Below are 21,968 nucleotides of genomic sequence, written 5' to 3'. Positions count from 1 at the left end.
TTATGGTCTTAAACTGGTCTTGAATGTACAAAAAACTAAATTCATGACCTTTACCAGAGCTCGCAAAGAACATCCAGCCAACTTGACAAAAACCGTGGGACGCTTTGGAGTCAACATGGGCCGGCATCCCTGTGGAACGCTTTCGACACCTGGTAGAGTCCATGCCCCAACAAATTGAGACTGTTCTGAGGGCAAAAGGGGGTGCACTCAATATTAGGAAGGTGTATGTTTGCAAGAAGTAGACTATCAGGAGTTTAACCTGTTGGGGATAGGGGGCAGTATTTGCACGGCCGGATAAAAAACGTACCCGATTTAATCTGCTTACTACTCCTGCCCAGTAACTAGAATATGCATATAATTGTTTGATTTGGATAGAAAACACCCTAAAGTTTCTAAAACGGTTTGAATGGTGTCTGTGAGTATAACAGAACTCATATGGCAGGCCAAAACCTGAGAAGATTCCATACAGGAAGCGCCCTCTCTGACCATTTCTTGGCCTTCTTTGTCATCTCTATCCAAAACAAAGGATCTCTGCTGTAACGTGACACTTTCTAAGGCTCCCATAGGCTCTCAGAAGGCGCCGGAACGTTGAATGATGACTCTGCAGTCACTGGCTGAAAAACAGTAGCGCATTTGGATAGTGGTCGATCTGAGAACAATGAGACGGGTCCGCGCATGCACGTGAAGAGTCCATTTTCTTCTTTGAGTCTTTGAACGAAAACAACTTCTCCCGGTCGGAATATTATCGCTATTTTATGAGAAAAATCGCATAAAAATAGATTTTAAACAGCGTTTGACATGCTTCGAAGTACGGTAATGGAATATTTTGAAATTTTTTGACACGATATGCGCCGGCGCGTTACCCTTCGGATAGTGACCTGAACAAAACGCCGCTATTTGGATATAACTATGGATTATTTGGAACCAAACCAACATTTGTTGTTTAAGTAGAAGTCCTGGGAGTGCATTCTGACGAAGAACAGCAAAGGTAATCCAATTTTTCTTATAGTAAATCTGAGTTTGGTGAGTACCAAACTTGGTGGGTGTCAAAATAGCTAGCCTGTGATGGCCGGGCTATCTACTCAGAATATTGCAAAATGTGCTTTCACCGAAAAGCTATTTTAAAATCGGACACCGCGATTGCATAAAGGAGTTCTGTATCTATAATTCTTAAAATAATTTATGTTTTTTGTGAACGTTTATCGTGAGTAATTTAGTAAATTCACCGGAAGTGTTCAGTGGGAATGCTAGTCACATGCTAATGTAAAAAGCTGGTTTTTGATATAAATATGAACTTGATTGAACAAAACATGCATGTATTGTATAACATAATGTCCTAGGAGTGTCATCTGATGATCATCAAAGGTTAGTGCTGCATTTAGCTGTGGTTTTGGTTTTTGTGACATTATATGCTAGCTTGAAAAATGGGTGTCTGATTATTTCTGGCTGGGTACTCTGCTGACATAATCTAATGTTTTACTTTCGTTGTAAAGCCTTTTTGAAATCGGACAGTGTGGTTAGATTAACGAGAGTCTTGTCTTTAAAATGGTGTAAAATAGTCATATGTTTGAGAAATTGAAGTAATAGCATTTCTAAGGTATTTGAATATCGCGCCACGGGATTCCACTGGCTGTTGACCTAGCCCAGAGAGGTTAACCATACTGTATATTACTACCTTATCCCTGTTGTTCACCATAGCCCTCCGTAATGGGTGAGTGAGGAGGAAGTACAGCACAGCATCAGCTTATTACCAACTCGCCTGCTGTGAGATAACGACCACATAGAGACAAACACCATTCTAAATACAACCCATATTTATGCTTATTTATATTCCCTTTTGTACTTTAACCATTAAGTACATCGTTACAACACTGTATATATACATATGACATTTGTAATGTCTTTATTCTTTTGGAACTTCTGTGAGTGGAATGTTTACTGTTCATTTTTATTGTTTATTTCACTTTTGTATATTATCTACCTCACTTGCTTTGGCAATGTTAACATATGTTTCCCATGCCAATAAAGCCCCTTCAATTGAATGAGAGAGAGAGAGGGAGAGAGAGAGAATGAGAGAGAGAAAGAGACACTAACTTATGATGTTTGGGTACTTCATTTAAAATGCATGGATGTTAATGGGATATTTACACTAAAACTGCAGTAATGATTTATCCCTTAGTAAATAAGGTCATAACTCAGGTTGCATACCAGCCATGCATCCAGAGTACCAGGACTTCTATTTCTATGTGAAACCATGTGAATTACAGTAGCGTACTGTGATGAACTACTCTGGGCATGTGAAACCATGTGAATTACAGTAGCGTACTGTGATGAACTACTCTGGGCAATGGGCCATAGCAGAAAAGATGAGAAAAGCCAAACAGCTTTTTAGAAGATACAATGGTGATCCATCTCTTTTATTATTTTATGTTCTATATTGTCCAACAATAACTCATAAATAATCCAATAAACTCCATTCAATGACGCGAAAAGACCTATTAACGTAAAGTCATTACTGTACTGCCAAGCACCCCTCCCACACACGCACACACAGAGAGAGAGACAGAGAGAGTGTCAGTGTGTGTGAGCGGTGGAGGAGACCCCATCAGTAGCAACAGCTGAAACACAAGACGTATGTGGCAGGGTCTACAGTCAATCACGGATTACAAAAAGAAAACCAGCCCCGTCGCGGACACCGACATCTTGCTCCCAGACAAATTAAACCACTTATTTGCTCGCTTTGAGGACAATACAGTACCACTGACATGGCCTGGTGCCAAAGCCTGTGGGCTCTCCTTCACCGTGGCCAACGTGAGTAAAACATTTAAACGTGTTAACCCTCACAAGGCTGCCGGCCCAGACAGCATCCCTAGCCGCGTCCTCAGAGCATGAGCAGACTGGCTGGTGTGTTTACTGACATATTCAATCAATCCCTATCCCAGTCTGCTGTTCCCACATGCTTCAAACCATTGTTCCTGTTCCCAAGAAAGCTAAGGTAACTGAACTAAATTACTATTGTCCCGTAGCACTCACTTCTGTCATCATGAAGTGCTTTGAGAAATTAGTCAAGGATCATATCAACTGATACCCTAGAACCACTCCAATTTGCTTACCGCCCCAATAGGTCCACAGATGATGCAATCGCGATCACACTGCCCTATCCCATCTGGACAAGAGGAATACCTATGTAAGAATGCTGTTCATTGACTATAGCTCAGTCTTCAACACCATAGTACCCTCAGAACTCGACATTACGCTCGAGACCCTGGGTCTCGACCCCGCCCTGTGCAACTGGGTCCTGGACTTTCTGACGGGCCGCCCCCCCAGGTGATGAGGGTAGGAAACAACATCTCCACCCCGCTGGTGGAAAGTTCTTCGGCGCACACATCACGGACAAACGGAAATGGTCCACCCACACAGACAGCGTGGTGAAGAAGGCGCAATAGCGCCTCTTCAACCTCAGGAGGCTATAGAAATTTTGGCTTGTCACCTAAAACACTCAAACTTTTACAGATGCACAATCAAGAGCATCCTGTCAGGCTGTATCAACGCCTGGTACGGCAACTGCTCCGCCCATAACCGCAAGGCCCTCCAGAGGATATTGCGGTCTGCACAACGCATCACCATTACCGGGGGCAAACTACCTGCCCTCCAGGACACCTACACCACCCGATGTCACAGGAAGGCCAAAAAGATCATCAAGGACAACATCCACCTGAGCCACTGCCTGTTCACCCCGCTACCATCCAGAAGGCGAGGTCAGTACAGGTGAATCAAAGCTGGGACCGAGAGACTGAACAACAGCTTCCATCTCAAGGCCATCAGACTGTTAAACAGCCATCACTAGCATAGAGAGGCTGCTGCCAACATACAGACTCAAATCTCTGGCCACTTTAATACCTTTATTAAATCCATTTATTAAATGTATCACTAGTCACTTTAAATAACGCCACTTTAATAATGTCACCATATCCTACATTACTCATCTCATATGTATATTGTGCTGCCATCCTGTTAGAAGGTAACAGATGATTTTATTACAGTGGTTAAGATGGATTTTCATTGTGTTCCATGATGTTTATCGCCCTATCAGAGCTTTCTGGGCCTTAGAAAGACTGTACGGAAACAGGAAGTAGAGTAGTCGTTCTGCATGCAGAGAAGCAGCTAAAAACAACGCTACAGTTCAGGTCTTTCAGCGCAGTTATTTCTTGTCACGCTTCAGCCTGGGAAAATATTTGTTTGTAAGTTCGATTCAAGCATATTGCTCGTGATGATAATCTTGTTATTGATAGAATTGCTTACATATCAATGTTAGTTGGTTGCATTTACTCACACATATTGCCTTGCCTTTCATGTATGCCGTCAGCTGTATTACTTTGCTCGTGCATCATGTAAACGAATTGTAAAACATACAATACTGTAGTTTTGTTACTATTTCTAGTGTAATATGCTTTGTTATTGTAGAGGTGGTTGCACATTATTAGAGTATTGAAAGGAGTTCGCCAATTAGCGATATGGTTTGGCATCATGCCAGATACATGGTACCTTTGCACATGCTTTGTATTTATGCAACTTCAACATGAAATGTATAATGTACAGCTGCAGTATGTCGATGTGAATTGAATACTAAAGTATATTCTTTTCTGTATTTTGCAGCTTCACAACAAACGTTTTCAATATATTCATTCAAGAAAAGTCACGCGTTGGGAGTTTTATTGAAGACTTAGTTGTTAGCTATCTGTCTAGTTTTGCATGGGAACGCAATTCCAGGGCAGAATATATATACACTGTATTCTATACCATCTACTGGAGCTTGCCTATGCCGCACGGCCGTCGCTCATGCATATATTTATATGTACATATTCTTATTCATCCCTTTACATTTGTGTGTATAAGGTAGTCGTTGTGAATTTGTTAAATTACTTGTTAGATATTACTGCACTGTTGGAACTAGAAGCACAAGCATGTCGCTACACTCGCATTAACATCTGCACAGTTGAAGTCGGAAGTTTACATACACCTTAGCCAAATACATTTCAACTCAGTTTTTCACAATTCCTGACATTTAATCCGAGTAAAAATTCCCCGTCTTAGGTCAGCCACTTTATTTGAAGACTGTGAAATGTCAATAATAGTAGAGAGAATTATTTATTTCAGCTTTTATTTTTTTCATCACGTTCTCAGAAATGTACATACACTCACTCAATTAGTATTTGGTAGCATTGTCTTTAAATTGTTTAACTTGGGTCAAACGTTTCGGGTAGCCTTCCACAAGCTTCCCACAATAAGTTGGCTGAATTTTGGCCCATTCCTCCTAACAGAGCTGCTGTAACTGAGTCAGGTTTGTAGGCCTCCTTGCTTGAACACACTTTCAGTTCTGCCCACACATTTTCTATAGGATTGAGGTCAGGGCTTTGTGACGGCCACTTCAATACCTTGAAGTGGCCGTCACAAAATGGCTATGTGGCTACTTTTACGATATACTCCTCTAACATAATCTAATGTTTGCTTTTGCTGTAAAGCCTTTTTGAAATTGGACAACGTGGTTCGATTCAGGAGAGGTGTATCTATAAAACGATATAATTTGAAAAAAAATTGAAAAAATAAATGTATTACATTTTGTTATGCTAATGACGATATGATTTTTCGCTGGATGTCCGTCCCGCACAGGGGTTAACATCTTTGGGCTAGGGGGCAGTATTTTCACGGCCGGATGAAAAACGTACCCAATTTAAACAGGTTACTACTATGGCCCAGAAACTAGAATATGCATATTATTAGTAGATTTGGATAGAAAACACTCTGAAATTTCTAAAACTGTTTGAATGGTGTCTGTGAGTATAACAGAACTCATAGGGCAGGCAAAAACCTGAGAAAAATCCAAGCAGGAAGTGAAAAGTGTGAGAATTGTAGTAGTTCTTTTGATTCTCTATCGAAGCTCCAGTGTCTGTGGGGTGACGTTGCACTTCCTAAGGCTTCCATTGGCTGTCTAAAGCCTTCAGAAAGTGGGTTGAGCATTTTCCTCGTTAAAAATACCATAAAGATTGATTTTAAACAGCGTTTGACATGCTTCTAAGTACGGTAATGGAACATTTGACTTTTCGTCTCTCGTTCCGCACTCGCACATTATGCCTTTGGATAAGTGATCTGTACACACAAACAAAACGGAGGTATTTGGACATAAATATGGATTATTTGGAACAAAAACAACATTTCTTGTGGAAGTAGCAGTCCTGGGAGTGCATTCTGACGAAGATCAGCAAAGGTAATACAATATTTCTAATACTAATTCTGAGTTTAGGTTGCCCCGAATTTGGCGGGTGTCTGAATAGCTCGCCGTGATGGCTGAGCTATGTACTCAGAATATTGAAAAATGTGCTTTCTCCGTAAAGCTATGTTAAAATCTGACACAGCGGTTGCATAAAGGAGTAGTCTATCTATAATTCTTAAAATAATTGTTATGTATTTTGTCAACGTTTATGATGAGTATTTCTGTAAATTGATGTGCACATTCACCGGAAGTTTTGGTGGGAATACATTTTCTGAATATCACGCGCCAATGTAAAATGCTGTTTTTGGATATAAATATGAACTTTATTGAACAAAACATACATGTATTGTGTAACATAATGTCCTAGGAGTGTCATCTGAGGAAGATCATCAAAGGTTAGTGCTTCATTTCGCTGTGTTTTGGGTTTTATTGACACATGTCCTTGCTTGGAAAATGGCTGTGTGATTATTTTTGTCTATGTACTCTAACATAATCTAATGTTTTGCTTTCGCTGTAAAGCCTTTTTGAAATCGGACAATGTGGTTAGATTAACGAGAAGTGTATCTTTAAAATGGTGTAAAATAGTCGTATGTTTGAGAAAGTTGAATTATGACATTTTCTTGTTTTTGAATTTTCCGCCCTGATATTTCACTGGGCTAGCGTCCCACCTAGCTCATAGAAGTTAAGCCATTTTGCCACAACTTTGACTGATGTCTTGAGATGTTGCTTTAATATATCCACATTATTTTTCCCCCCTCATGATGCCATATATTTTGTGAAGTGCACCAGTCCCACCTGCAGCAAAGCACCCCAACAACATGATGCTGCCACCCCGTGCTTCACGGTTGGGATGGTGTTCTTCGGCTTGCAAGCCTCCCCCTTTTTCCTCTAAACATAACGATGGTCATTATGGCCAAACAGTTCTATTTTTGTTTCATCAGACCAGAAGACATTTTTCCAAAAAGTACAATCTTTGTCCCCATGTGCAGTTGCAAACCGTAGTCCGGCTTTTTTTAATGGAAGTTTTGGAGCAGTGGCTTCTTCCTTGCTGAGCAGCCTTTCAGGTTATGTCGATATAGGACTCATTTTACTGTGGATATACAGTGAGGGGAAAAAAGTATTTGATCCCCTGCTGATTTTGTACGTTTGCCCACTGACAAAGAAATTATCAGTCTATAATTTTAATGGTAGGTTTATTTGAACAGTGAGAGACAGAATAACAACAAAAAAATCCAGAAAAACACATGTCAAAATTTTTTATAAAATTATTTGCATTTTAATGAGGGAAATAAGTATTTCACCTCTCTGCAAAACATGACTTAGTACTTGGTGGCAAAACCCTTGTTGGCAATCACAGAGGTCAGACGTTTCTTGTAGTTGGCCACCAGGTTTGCACACATCTCAGGAGGGATTTTGTCCCACTCCTCTTTGCAGATCTTCTCCAAGTCATTAAGGTTTCGAGGCTGACATTTGGCAACTCGAACCTTCAGCTCCCTCCACAGATTTTCTATGGGATTAAGGTCTGGAGACTGGCTAGGCAACTCCAGGACCTTAACCTCTTGACGTTCGCCTAGGATAGGGGGCGCCACAGCGCATTTTGAAAAAAATTCATGCCCATTTTAAACGGCCTACTACTCAAAGTCAGAAGCTAGGATATGCATATAATTAATACTTGTGGATAGAAAACACCCTAAAGTTTCTAAAACTGTTTGAATGGTGTCTGTGAGTATAACAGAACTCATATGGCAGTCAAAACCCCGAGACAGATCGAAACAGGAAGTGGAATTCTGAATTGCGAACTCAACTTCATCACGTTGCCTATTAATCACACCGTGAGCTATGGTTCATTGAGCACTTCCTATTGCTTCCACTAGATGTCCCCAGTCTTTACAAAGTGGTTTGAGTCTCCTACTGTGAAAACTGAATGAATGAGACGCTGTTGAAATTGGTCACATGAGGAGGGCCATCACCATTATGACGCCGGCGGCCCTGGCCTCCCTCCCCTTTCGAAAAGTTTTGAAAGACAATGCAATCATCCTCCTTGAATCTTATTGGCTCTCTTGTTGAAAAACGCCCTGAAGATTTATGTTATACAACGTTTGACATGTTTGAACGAACCTAAATGGGAAAAAAAATGCATTTTCTCGAAATGGCTGTCCCGCGGCCGACAGAGCATTTGGATCAGCCTTCAGACGCGCTAACAAGAAGAAGCTCTTGGAACATAAAGGAGTAATTTTTTCGAACGAAAATACATTTGTTGTGGACCTGGGATTCCTGGAAGTGCTTTCTGATGAAGACAACCAAAGGTAAGGGATTATTGACAATAATATACAAGACTAGATGTGATATGTGATTGTTCCAAGATGGCGCTGACCTGTAACGTTAGCCTATTTTTCAGAGTATCGCATCCCCTTTCATCGCAAAGTATGATTACCCAGTAAAGTTAATTTTAAATCTGGCATTACAGGTGCTTTCAAGAGATATTCATCTATAAATCTTAGAATGACAATATTACATTTTAAAAATGTTTTCGAATAGTAATTTAGTAAATTGTAGCTCTGTTTCATCGGATGCATTTGAGGGAAAATAGTTAGTCAACGTTACGCACCGATGTAAAATGCTGTTTTTATATATAAATATGAACTTTATCGAACAAAAGAATGCATGTATTGTGTAACATGATGTCCTAGGTGTGTCATCTGATGAAGATTGTCAAAGGTTAGTGCTGCATTTAGCTGTTTTTTGGTTATTTGTGATGCATGTGGTTGGTCGTAAAATGGCTATGTGGCTACTTTTACGATATACTCCTCTAACATAATCTAATGTTTGCTTTTGCTGTAAAGCCTTTTTGAAATTGGACAACGTGGTTCGATTCAGGAGAGGTGTATCTATAAAACGATATCATTTGAAAAAAAATTGAAAAAAAATAAGTATTACATTTTGTTATGCTAATGACGATATGATTTTTCGCTGGATGTCCGTCCCGCACAGGGGTTAACTTCTTTGGGATAGGGGGCAGTATTTTCACAGCCAGATAAAAAACGTACCCGATTTAATCTGGTTACTACTCCTGCCCAGAAACTAGAACATGCATATAATTAGTAGATTTGGATAGCAAACACTCTAAAGTTTCTAAAACGGTTTGTGAGTATAACAGAACTCATATGGTAGGCCACAACCTGAGAAGATTCCATACAGGAAGCGCCCTGTCTGACAATTTGTTGTCCTTCTGTTGCATCTCTATCGACATTACAGCATCTGTGCTGTAACGTGACACTTTCTAAGGCTTCCATTGGCTCTCTAAAGCCGCCAGAAAGTGGAATGGGGTGTCTGCTGTCTCTGGGCAAAGTACAGCAGCAGAGTTTGTAAGTGGTCAGCCTTGGGACAGTGAGACTGGAGATGCGTGGTCACGAGACTTCTCAATTTTTTTCTTTCAGCCTTTGAATGAATACAACGTTGCCCGGTTGGAATATTATCGCTATTTTACGAGAAAAATAGCATTAAAATTGATTTTAAACAGCGTTTGACATGCTTCTAAGTACGGTAATGGAATATTTTGAAATTTGTCACGAAATGCGCTTCGGATAGTGACCTGAACGCACGAACAAAACGGAGGTATTTAGATATAACTATGGATTATTTGGAACCAAAACAACATTTGTTGTTGAAGTAGAAGTCCTGGGAGTGCATTCTGACGAAGAACAGCAAAGGTAATCCAATTTTTCTAATTGTAATTCTGAGTTTAGTGAGTCCCAAACTTGGTGGGTGTCAAAATAGCTAGCCGTGATGGCCGAGCTATGTACTCAGAATATTGCAAAATGTACTTTCGCCGAAAAGCTAGTTTAAAATCTGACACCGCGATTGCATAAAGGAGTTTTGTATCTATAATTCTTAAAATAATTGTTATGTATTTTGTGAATGTTTATCATGAGTAATTTAGTAAATTCACCGGAAGTTTTCGGTGGGTATGCTAGTTCTGAACATCACATGCTAATGTAAAAAGCTGGTTTTTGATATAAACTTGATTGAACAAAACATGCATGTATTGTATAACATAATGTCCTAGGAGTGTCATCTGATGAAGATCATCAAAAGTTAGTGCTGCATTTAGCTGTGGTTTTGGTTTTTTGTGACATATATGCTTGCTTTGAAAATGGCTGTGTGATTATTTTTGGCAGAGTACTCTCCAGACATAATCTAATGTTTTGCTTTCGCTGTAAAGCCTTTTTGAAATCGGACAATGTGGTTAGATTAACGAGAGTCTTGTCTTTAAAATGGTGTAAAATAGTCATATGTTTGAGAAATTGAAGTTATAGCATTTTTGAGGTATTTGTATTTCACACCAGGCGATTCCACTGGCTGTTGACTAGGGTGGGACGCTAGCCCAGGGAAGTTAACAAGAAATGTATGTAGTGGTTGAAAAATATTTTAATGACGCCAACCTAGGTGTATGTAAACTTCTGACTTAAACTGTATGTGACCAATAAAATTTGATTTGAGCGCAGGCATTTTTGTTGCAGGCTGTGTGTGTGTGTGCGCGCGCGTCTACCAGCTTCCTGACGCACGTTCCTGAGCACCAGAGAGGAGACCATATCAGTTGCAAAGCGCCTAACAGATTCAGCCCACCGATCTCTCACACACACACACGGCTCCCTGTTTGACAGATGCTCTCCCTTCTCACAGAAATCACCTTTACCTCATACACACACACACACACACACACACACACACACACACACACACACACACACACACACACACACACACACACACACACACACACACACACACACACACACCAGTCACATCTCGCTGGTCATGACACTGGGGCTCTGTGAGCATCCCTGAACGGGACAAAGGCACATGATAAAATGACGCACATTGAGTACATACACAGTGCCTGCCTGTGTCTCAGCCAAAGCCCACTGTGTGTAACATTCAATACAGACACTGGACAGCAGAGTCCCTCTATCCCGCCACCCATTGCCTCCTCCAACCTCCCTCTACCCTCCTCTGCCTGCTCTAAAATCTCAACACAATCAGTACTTTCAGACCTTTCACTCACGCACATCAATTCAACACACTCTGTCCACAGATTCCCATGGAGAAAAGAAAACATACTGTGTACCAAGACACACACACGAACAAGCACAAAATCACACAAAGGACATGCACCCACAGAGACAAATTAACACTTGCACACACACACACGCACACGCACGTCATCCCAGCGGCAGACAGACATCCATGATGACTTCATAACAGTGAGTCATGCGTCCTAAAACAGCAGCTGCAGCTAGCTTTATTAAAACTTCATCTCAATTCCAACATTTTAATCATCAGTTGTTGGCAGTGCTCAAAATGTGCATCTATTTTTTTTATGAAGTTAAATCTGATTTGAATTTCTATTCCTGAAAAGAAGAAAAACTGTAGAACGACAAACACACAACACACACCTCTGGAGGGCAACTGGATTTCCCATCTCCACATTTGCATTTATTCATTTATCTCCCCAAAAATAGCATCTGACACACGGGATCTACCTTCCGCATTGTTTAGCAGTAAATTGAAAGCATTCTTATCACACGCTACGCATCTGCACACAAAACCTGCATAAAAATATCAGTGTGCAGTTCCATGCAGACACACATTCACACACACCATGTCTCATCCTTAAAGTGAACCGTCATAACTCTTCTCTTTAGCCGAGGCTTTCAACCTCCGACTGTACACCATCAGACCAATTCTTTAGAATGACTACCTTTCAAAGACAAGAGCTTTCAACAGTCATTCCACTTTTTCCACACTAAAACTGCCGTCACCATTTCCAAGCATCGAAAATACTTTTAAATTGGTGCTTTGAACAGGCCTAGAGATTCTCAGACCTAGACCATTGCTGTTCCTATCCGTGAAATTCCACAGCAGGACCGGTAAATGTGAACAGTTAAGTTAAACCACTTTGGATGATAAATGGGCTGCTTTAAACAGGGCCTAACCTAGGAAAAAACCAACATAAGCCAATGTCCACTGTGGCACAAAAAGGGACAAGGGACAAAAGATGCACAACGCCAGATTTGTAACATGGGGTCTCATGTAATGTGCTCAGGTGGTGTGAAAACAATAGGTTTCACTACCTAAAACCTGAGAACTTCAAAGAAAGGTCAGTGTGTTAGCAGCAGAGATGTGAAGTGACTCGTCTACAATGAAAAGACGCGACACACCGGTAGGATTGTCAAAGGTTTGCCTGCTGGCAGTACTTAGCACCTATGAACAGCGTCGGTAGTAAATCTATTTTGTGTTCACACAGCAAAGACCTTGGAAGTCTTCAGCCCTTAGCCTTGTTAAAATACTCCAAACCAGAAGGTGGCAGTAGCGTTGTTTGGCAATGAATATCCATGCGTACTGCTTATGGTCTAGGTTCCAAGTTCTGTACTAATCTTGCTATTTTGTAGAAAGCTCATGTTGATACTAGCTGTATGACCACATCTAGATAACTAACTAGCAAGATGACTTAGAAACTATTTAATTCACTCTCCATAATGCCATACTGGCAGTGCCAGCCCATAGCCAAATGATTAGCTAGCTAATGTTAGCATATTCGCTAGCTAGCACAATATAGCTAGCTAATGTGGCTAGCTAGATAAGGACACTGCACTAACTTGGCAGCTAACACAGGCAGCTGTTTCATGGAAACTAGCAAATCCATAGAATGAGGAGAAGAAGGAGGAGTCTACCATGTCCGGAAGTGACTTCACCATTCATTTTCCGGATTCATGTTCACTCAAACATTGTTTTAAGCTTTGTTTTACTATTGATGGTTACAGCTGATTTCGGGATTGTATATCAATTTGGTCTCCTTTAATATTTGTCATCTGATGTATTCGTTTCAGTCTCTGAATCGTTTATCATACTTTTCGCCATCAGCTCCTGATATCAGGGCATATAAACTACAATCGGTGTCCTGAATTAGCCTAATGTGCATGTGCACCCAGCTATATCCTGTCCCGAGTTTGTTTTCCCCGGTTTTCCCTGATTAAACTAGCTGAACTATGCTTGTTTTCGTCAAACTTGCCAAAATGCATAAATACTGCACCCTCAACTTAAACTCCTTTGCTAGTTAAACAATCATGGAACTAAGAAATTCGCTGGAAAGAAACTTTAAAATGATATTGTTTGTTGAATAGTCATGACTGTTTCACGCTATCTGTGGTGTCGTAAGACAATGGTGTTCAAAGGATATCATTGCTACTTAACATGGATCCAAGTTCAGTTTTGAACCCTAAACTTCACAGACCCAAGAGTCAGATCAAAAGTGTGTGTTATAAAAACAGTCTGAGGTGTGTGGGGAAAGGGAGTTTAAACATGCTCTTCAAAGAAACAGTGTTTAGACTGAGACCAGAGGAACACCCGGTGATTCTCGCCACACACACGCACTATGGGATGAGAATTATATTCTATGGAGGGAGAGTGGTTAAAGAGCGAATGAACACGTCAATTGGAAAAACGAGATTTCAGTCTTGGAGGTGTTTCCCCAGAATGAATCTAAAGATATCTGTAATAAATGTTGATATTTTTGCCAAGAATGGTTTCATTGTTCAGTTATACATCTAACTAAATTGTTTGGTGCAGTATTCCTCAAGTAAAAAAAATGTGTGACGTGTTGTCTTATGTAACCAGAAACAACACAGAGCTGCTGGGCCTCGGAGTATGTTGGTGTTCAAGGACTAAGCACTTCAACATCGACAGCGTTGCTCATTATGTAAAGGGACCATTGGTCAAGGCACCTAGCTTAACCAGGTCAATATCTGGTCGATATAAGACCATCATAGAAGTCTTATGAAGTGTTTTTTTTATCCTTGATCATTTGGAATGAATATAATGCTTCTACACTATCTTATGTAATATCTCAAAGTGATATGACTGTGTTGTTAGCAAATCATGTAAATAAAATGCTGACGGTGCAGGAAACAAATAACCCTGTTCATTGGCAAGCTAAATGACTTCAGTGTCTACACAATCTCTACATCGGTCTATAACGACCGAATCAGATACTGTAGCTTCTGCTTTGCTTCAGGATCTGCCCTCTCGTGCTCTGAACAGTCATTGTAGCTTTTCCAGGAAAGCATCCAATAATGACGCAATGTAAAGTTCCATGTTCTATGTTGCCTTCAAAGGGCTTTGCTTTCCTCATCTGTTCCCCTTCATGATCACTTTGATTTAAAATACCTCCCACCATGCTTCTCAGATCAGTGGTAATGAAGAGGTGTAGAGGAAGCTAATTTAGCAAATTTTTCTACTATTACTCTACCCCCAGGTATCATTGTATTACCATTGTAATACCATCTTACAGTCGGAAGTTTACATACACTTAGGTTGGAGTCGTTAACTCGTTTTTCAACCATTCCACAAATTTCTTGTTAACAAACTATAGTTTTGGCAAGTCGGTTAGGACATCTACTTTGTGCATGACACAAGTCATTTTTCCAACAATTGTTTACAGACAGATTATTTCGATTATAATTCACTGTATCACAATCCTAGTGGGTCAGAAGTTTACATAGTATAAACACCGTGGGACCACGCAGCCGTCATACCACTCAGGAAGGAGATGAATGTACTTTGGTGCGAAAAGTGCAAATCAATCCCAGAACAACAGCAAAGGTCCTTGTGAAGATGCTGGAGGAAACAGGTACAAAAGTTTCTATAGCCACAGTAAAACGAGTCCTATATCAACATAACCTGAAATGCTGCTCCAAAACCGCCATAAAAAAGACAGACTACGGTTTGCAACTACACATGGGGACAAAGATCGTGCTTTTTGGAGAAATATCCTCTGGTCTGATGAAACAAACATAGAACTGTTTGGCCATAATGACCATCGTTATGTTTAGAGGAAAAAGGGGGAGGCTTGCAAGCTGAAGAACACCATCCCAACCGTGAAGCACGGGGGTGGTAACATCATGTTGTGTGGGTGATTTGCTGCAGGAGGGACTGGTGCACTTCACAAAATAGAGGGCATGATGAGGAAGTAAAATTATGTGGATATATTAAAACAACATCTCAAGACATCAGTCAGGAAGTTAAAGCTTGGTCGCAAATGGGTCTTCCAAATGGACAATGACCCCAAGCATACTTCCAAACTTGTGGCAAAATAGCTTAAAGACAACATAGTCAAGGTAGTGGAGTGGACATCACAAAGCCCTGACCTCAATCCTATAGAAAATGTGTGGGCAGAACTGAAAGAGCGTGTGCGAGCAAGGAGGCCTACAAACCTGACTCAGTTACACCAGCTCTGTGAGGAAGAATGGGCCAAAATTCCCCCAACTTATTGTGGGAAGCTTGTGGAAGGCTACCCGAAACGTTTGATCCAAGTTAAACAATTTAAAGGCAATGCTACCAAATACTAATTGAGTGTATGTAAACTTCTGACCCACTGGGAATGTGATGAAAGAAATAAAAACTGAAATAAATAATTCTCTCTACTATTGTTCTGACATTTCACATTCTTAAAATAAAGTGGTGATCCTAACTGACCTAAAACAGGGAATTCTTACTATGATTAAATGTCAGGAATTGTGAAAAACTGAGTTTAAATGTATTTGGCTAAGGTGTATGTAAACTTCTGACTTCAACTGTATATAATGACGCAAAATAGAAGGCAAGTCTAGACCTCTACTTATTCATTCCTGTGTGAGACAGTAGAACGAGAGATTAAAGAGGAGAGGACACTTACGATCCAGTCCGTTGACGTATCTCATGCTGATCTCGCAGTGGCCCCATACTGCGCTGACGATGGGGTACAGCTTCTTCCCCTTCAGGCCTCTGAACGCCACTCCCAGGTACTGTCCATCCACCGTGAAACTCAACGTGCCCTCGTCCATATCCAACACCACTAGAAGAGCGTCCGGCAATACGAAAGCCTCCTCGGGCTCTAAGAAACACGGATATGAAGGTAGGGAAGCCTGGGCCCGGTTCTTACTGTCATGGTACAGTCGGTTCCTGCCCAAGTCCCACCCCCAGGACTCTGAGTCACTGCCCACTAGCGCCATGTAGCCGACCGAGTGTAAGGGGGCGTCAGCGGTGGCAACTCCCACCACGGCATGTGTCCCTCGCTGTCTCACCGGCCAGTGGATCCGCCAGACGTGAAGTCCCCGCGTGTAGCCCACTTGGCCGCGGATGCAGTCGGTGCTCTGGGCTACGGGGTGGCGGTGGAAGGTCAGTTTGTCCTCCTCCTTGATGAAGACGTTGAGCGAGCGATCCTCTGGGTTCCAGGCGTGGCGGAGCTGTAGGTCCGGAGGCGCGGCGGGCATGTCTAGAAGTAGGTCCAACCGGGGTGGCTTGTGGAAGTCGGGGCCCCGCAGCTCGGGGTGGAGGAGCCGGCGGTGGGCCGAGGGACGGAACGAGGGTGAGCCACCCTCGCCGCGACTGTCCACTGACTTGACGCCGCCAGAGATTTTCTGGCCCATGGTGGCGGTGAGAAAAAGGGGAGGAGTGGAAAGGGGGGAGGAGGAAGCTGTTAGTTTGGGTCGGTTTGGTCCTCCGTCGCCCCGGCGTTACCTCATCAAAGCAGATTTTCAGTGCAGTAACCAGGGGAACCACAGGGAGTGGTGATGATGCACTCCTGTTGCAGGCTGATGCCACAAAGCCGCCTTCAAAAGGGGCCAACGAAGACACGCCTGCGAGGAGAGCGCAGAGAGGGGAGAATGTGAGTACATGTAAGGTTACAGATTGTTATGACTGCTCTGTTCTGGCCGGAATCACTGCCTCCCTGAAAAACACAGTCAAACAAAGTACTAGAGAGAGACAGACAGTGAGAGAGACAGACAGAGACAAAGTGTGAACGACAGAGAAAAAGATGGAGAGGTGGAAGGGCAGCGAGAGAGGGAGAGAGAGATAACAGGGTAGATCAGAGGGCAGTTTGAAGGCTACTCCACAGCTCTTCACGCAAAACACAAACATGTGGGGGTGTTAACAGGAACAAATAAATGAAAAGGACGGGTGTACTGCAAACAAACACTTCCTGACTAACCTACCCCCCTTCCAGACTAACACACCCACACACACACACTGATGGAAGGTAGGCCTGCTCTTTCAACATCTGCATTAAAGAGTACAGATGCACACACACACATACTGTTAACCCTCTACATTCGTACCCATATACAGGTTGAAAATGGCAGATTTGGACACTGATTTGGTTTTTCTTTCTTTCTCCTTGCATTTTGTATTTATATTGTGTGTATTTTCTGTAATTTGTGTAATTCAGGGTTGATCTGTAAAAGAGACCTTGGTCTCAGCATGACTCCCTGATAAAATAAAGGTTAAAAACAAAGATAAATGCCTAAATTGGAACGCAGTGGCTGTACATGAACATTCTCTAAATGATGTCAGCGCTCAGGCTCTGCACTTCACAGCGCTGTACGAGTTGACTGACAGCCATTCTGAACTTCAGCACCACACAAGACAAGAAGTTACCCCCGTCACTCCCGCTAATTAGGCAACTTTTGAAAAAATGTATTGTCCGAGGGAAATGCAGTAAATTAAGAGGACTATTCTATTTTAAAAGATGAGAAATTGAAGATTATAATAAATACCACTTTGATGTCATACGAGCAAGTCAAACAACCAAATTTGCACTTCACATTTCCATATCATAAAACTCATGTAATATAAAGTGTCAACGTTTATGATCAATGTTTTTCTATTGTGAGAAAATTCAGAGGATCAGGCACCTGAATGCACGCATGACTCCTTTCTCTGCGTACCAAAATTCCAATCTGTTTCTCTGAATTGCCCTGTGAAAGCCTAACACTGTAAGATCATATTTTATAACTTAGCTATTCATGTTGGCAATAGAACACGCTTTCAAATGATGCCCACCTGACCCAGATCATGATTTATAATGGCCGTTTTTGGATTGCATAAACAACTCATTGTGTGATGCGGAGGTGCAGGGCTATGCTCCAAGCAAAACAACTACAAGTGTGCTTGCTCTAGTTTCTCAACGGCACAACTAGGAGAGTTCAAAAATGACTCTTCTTTGAGTCATACAAGTGCATTGAATATGCTTTTCATATTTATTCTGTAAGAATTATATTTTGTGATGGGGGGGGTCGTATTGTTTTGACAATATCGCAATATTATTTTGGTGCTAGTTGGCTGTACCTGCACAAAAACTCAAAACATTCTTTTTTCCATGACTGATCAAAAACTTACTTTCTCATGGCTCTCTCTTGTCCCTCAGCAGTAGACATATATATGGTGAGTATTTATGTTTGGAACATCAAATCGCCATACATAGAGAATTGCAGTACATATCATATCGGCACCGAAGTATCATGGTAATACCGTGAGGGCCCTGGCAATTCCCAGGAGTGTAAAGGGTTAAAGCATCCTGAGTGCTGTTCCTCTACAGCCAAGACTACGACTCAGAGGCGGCTAGCGTTCATTTAGATAATGCATTTTTAATGAGCGCCTTTTAGAAAAGGAGCAAAGTTGGCAAAAACAGGAAGGGGAAAAAAAGGTAATAATTTATTGCCCCAATCCCCTTGAGCTTCCCGGGCCTAAAAAACTCTCTTCAAACAAAGTCCCTGTTTGCCACAGCCAAAACATCATTAATCAGAGGTGATGTGAAAAAGAACACTGAACTAGAAGATCATATAAGATTGGCTGATAAGTTAAAAATACTAGGGCTCTACATAACGCTAACAGGCAATTCCTGTTCCGACAACAACACACAAACTCACACAGGCCCCGCTTGGCTGCACGCATGCACACAAACAGACAGACACACACAGACAGTTCCTGCTCAGCTGAAGTGATGTATACGCAACTTCCTGAACACAGGGAAAGGTACACTCATACCTCAGACTGGGAAGTGGCACTGACGTACCTCTTGGGGGTAAAGACACACAAAAGTATACACAGCTGACAGTTACAGTATACACTGAACGGTACTGTACTGTACACACAGATGTCAGGCTGTGAAAGAGAGGTCTACTGTTGCTATGTAAGCTAAGGTAAGCACAGACACAAACACAGTAAAACAGTCAACACTACGACACAGGGAGGGAAGACACAGCCTGAAAGAGAGAGGTCTGTCTATGTAAGTTAACAGGAAGGAGGGTGACCAGACGGCCCTGGCTCATCCCCCTCTCTCTCTCTCTCCCCCTCCGTCCGTCTTCCTCCCATCAAATGAGAAGAGGAATGACGTCATGAGAGCTGGCAGAGAGTGTGTGTGGCACCAGAGTTCAGTTTGTGTGTGTGCGCGTGCGGGTGCACAGCACGTCCACTTATCCCCTCTCCCCCCAGATGGCTCCTCCACTCAGCTGGCCCAGAACCAGTTTGGGAGGGCATGTGGCTGGTAACCTACGCGTTACACTCGTTGTCAAGGGGTTGCTTCACCACTGACCTGCGTCGCCACGGTCATCATTACCACGGTTACCCCTCTGAAGGGACCTGGACACGGCGTTTGGCATGAAGAGCTGCAACATGACCATCTGCTGTTTACACATGCCCTCTCTTCCCCTATTTTTCTCATATCTCTGGCACACGTCATGGTTCCCCCCAGACTTCTGCCGACTCATTTAGGAGAGTGCTCTTCTCTGTCGTCATCCCTTCTTTTAGCTGGGTTAGACAGGTGTGGCAGTTAGGGGAGCAGACAGTAGACCATAGGTGTCAGGCACACACACTCACGGCTATTGAGGATATGTTTTGTTGTTACACTGGCATGAGCGTGGCTCTCCCTCAAAGGAGGTTAGGATGGGAAACATCTGAAAATGGGGTTTGAGAGAGAGAGAGAGAGAGAGAGAGAGAGAGAGAGAGAGAGAGAGATATATATATATATATATATATAGAGAGATATATATAGAGAGAGAGAGATATATATAGAGAGAGAGAGATATATATAGAGAGAGAGAGATATATATAGAGAGAGAGAGAGATATATAGAGAGAGAGAGATATAGAGAGAGATATATATATATAGAGAGAGAAAGAGATATATATAGAGAGAGAGAGAGAGATATATAGAGAGAGATATATATATATATATATAGAGAGAGAGATATATATATATAGAGAGAGAGATATAGAGAGAGATATATATATATAGAGAGAGAGAGAGATATAGAGAGAGAGAGATATATATAGAGAGAGAGAGAGATAGAGAGAGAGAGATATAGAGAGAGAGAGATATAGAGAGAGAGAGAGAGAGAGAGAGATCGAGAGATCGAGAGAGACCAAGCTAGAACCAGATAAAGGGATGTTTGATGGCAGACTAGTTGGGTAGGTTGTGACTCAGTTTGCCACCTTACCTCCAACATCCCTTAAACTTTGTTACATCATGTGTGTATGAAATAATCTCAGTGCCCTCTGCCTCATAGCCAGGCTTTCATGCTTATCTATCCGACAAGCCCTGACTCGGTAGACAGGCTTTGATGTGACACACACATTTACATTGCCTTCAGAAAGTGTTCACACACCTTGACTTTTCCCCCCCAAAAACTTTTTTTGGTATAGCCTACATTTTAAATGGATTTGTCACTGGCCTACACACAATACCCCATAATGTCAAAGTGGAATTATGTTTCTCGAATTTTTTACAAATTAATTTAAAAAAATGAAAAGCTGAAAGTCAAAGTATTCAACACATTTTTTATGGCAAGCCTAATAAGTTCAGAAGTAAAGATTTGCTTAACGAGTCATATAATAAGATGCATGGACTCACTCTGTGTGCAATAATAATGATTTTTGAATGAACACATCCCTGTACCCCACACATACAATTATCTGTAAGGTCCCTCAGTCGAGCAGTGAATTTCAAACAGACTCAACCACAAAGACCAGGGAGGTTTTCCAATGCCTCGCAAAGGGCACCTATTGGTAGATAAAAACATTAGTACAAAAAAAACAGACATTGAACATCCCTTTAAGCATGGTGAAGTTACTAAATACACTTTGGATGGTGTATCAATACACCCAGTCACTACAAAGATACAGATGTCCTTCCTAACTCAGTTGCCTAGGGGAAGGAAATCGCTCAGGGATTTCACCATGAGGACAATGGTGACTTTAAAACAGTTACAGAGTTCAATGGCTGTGATGGGAAAAAACTGAGAATGGATCAACAACATTGTAGTTACTCCACAATACTAACCTAATTGACAGAGTGAAAAGGAAGCCTGTACAGAATACAAATATTCCAAAACATACATCCTGTTCACAAAAAGGCACTAAAGTAATACTGTAAAAAATGTGGCAAAGCAATTCACTTCTTTGTCTTGAATACAAAGTGATACATGCATGTTTGGGGCAAATCCAATACAACACATGACTGAGTACCACTCCATATTTTCAAATCATAGTGGTGGCTGCATCATGTTATAGGTATGCTTGTAATCGTTAAGGACTGGGAGTTTTTCAGGATGGAAAAGAAACAGAATGGAGCTAAGCACAAAATCCTAGAGGAAAACCTGGTTGCCTGCTTTCCACCAGAGACTGGGAGATGAATTCACCTTTCAGCAGGACAATAACCTAAAACACAAGGCCAAATCTATACTGGAATTGCTTACCAAGAAGACAGTGAATGTTCCAGAGTGGCTGAGTTACAGTTTTGACTGAAATCTACTTGAAAATCTATAGTAAGACCTGAAAATGGTTGTCTAGCAATGATCAGTCAATTTGACAGAGCTTTTGAC

The 21,968-nt window shown here is 41.6% G+C and overlaps 1 protein-coding gene across 3 annotated transcripts in view; it reads right to left on the bottom strand.

Moving 5' to 3' along the window:
• LOC106599042 (SPRY domain-containing SOCS box protein 4) overlaps positions 1-21,968 on the bottom strand; it is a 135,922-nt gene that overhangs the window by 48,265 nt on the left and 65,689 nt on the right. For all 3 annotated transcript variants that reach the window (XM_014190096.3, XM_014190097.3, XM_045714548.2), the window contains one exon: positions 16,005-16,947. In XM_014190096.3, coding sequence (XP_014045571.1) covers positions 16,005-16,737 — 733 coding nt within the window. In that variant the 5' untranslated portion in view covers positions 16,738-16,947. The remainder of the gene's footprint in view (positions 1-16,004; positions 16,948-21,968) is intronic.

Source organism: Salmo salar, chromosome 03 (assembly GCF_965601325.2).
Source record: "Salmo salar chromosome 03, fSalSal1, whole genome shotgun sequence".
Classification (NCBI taxonomy): domain Eukaryota; kingdom Metazoa; phylum Chordata; class Actinopteri; order Salmoniformes; family Salmonidae; genus Salmo; species Salmo salar.
Note: the sequence above shows the minus strand (reverse complement) of the source record. Positions and strands in the feature narration are given on the sequence as shown.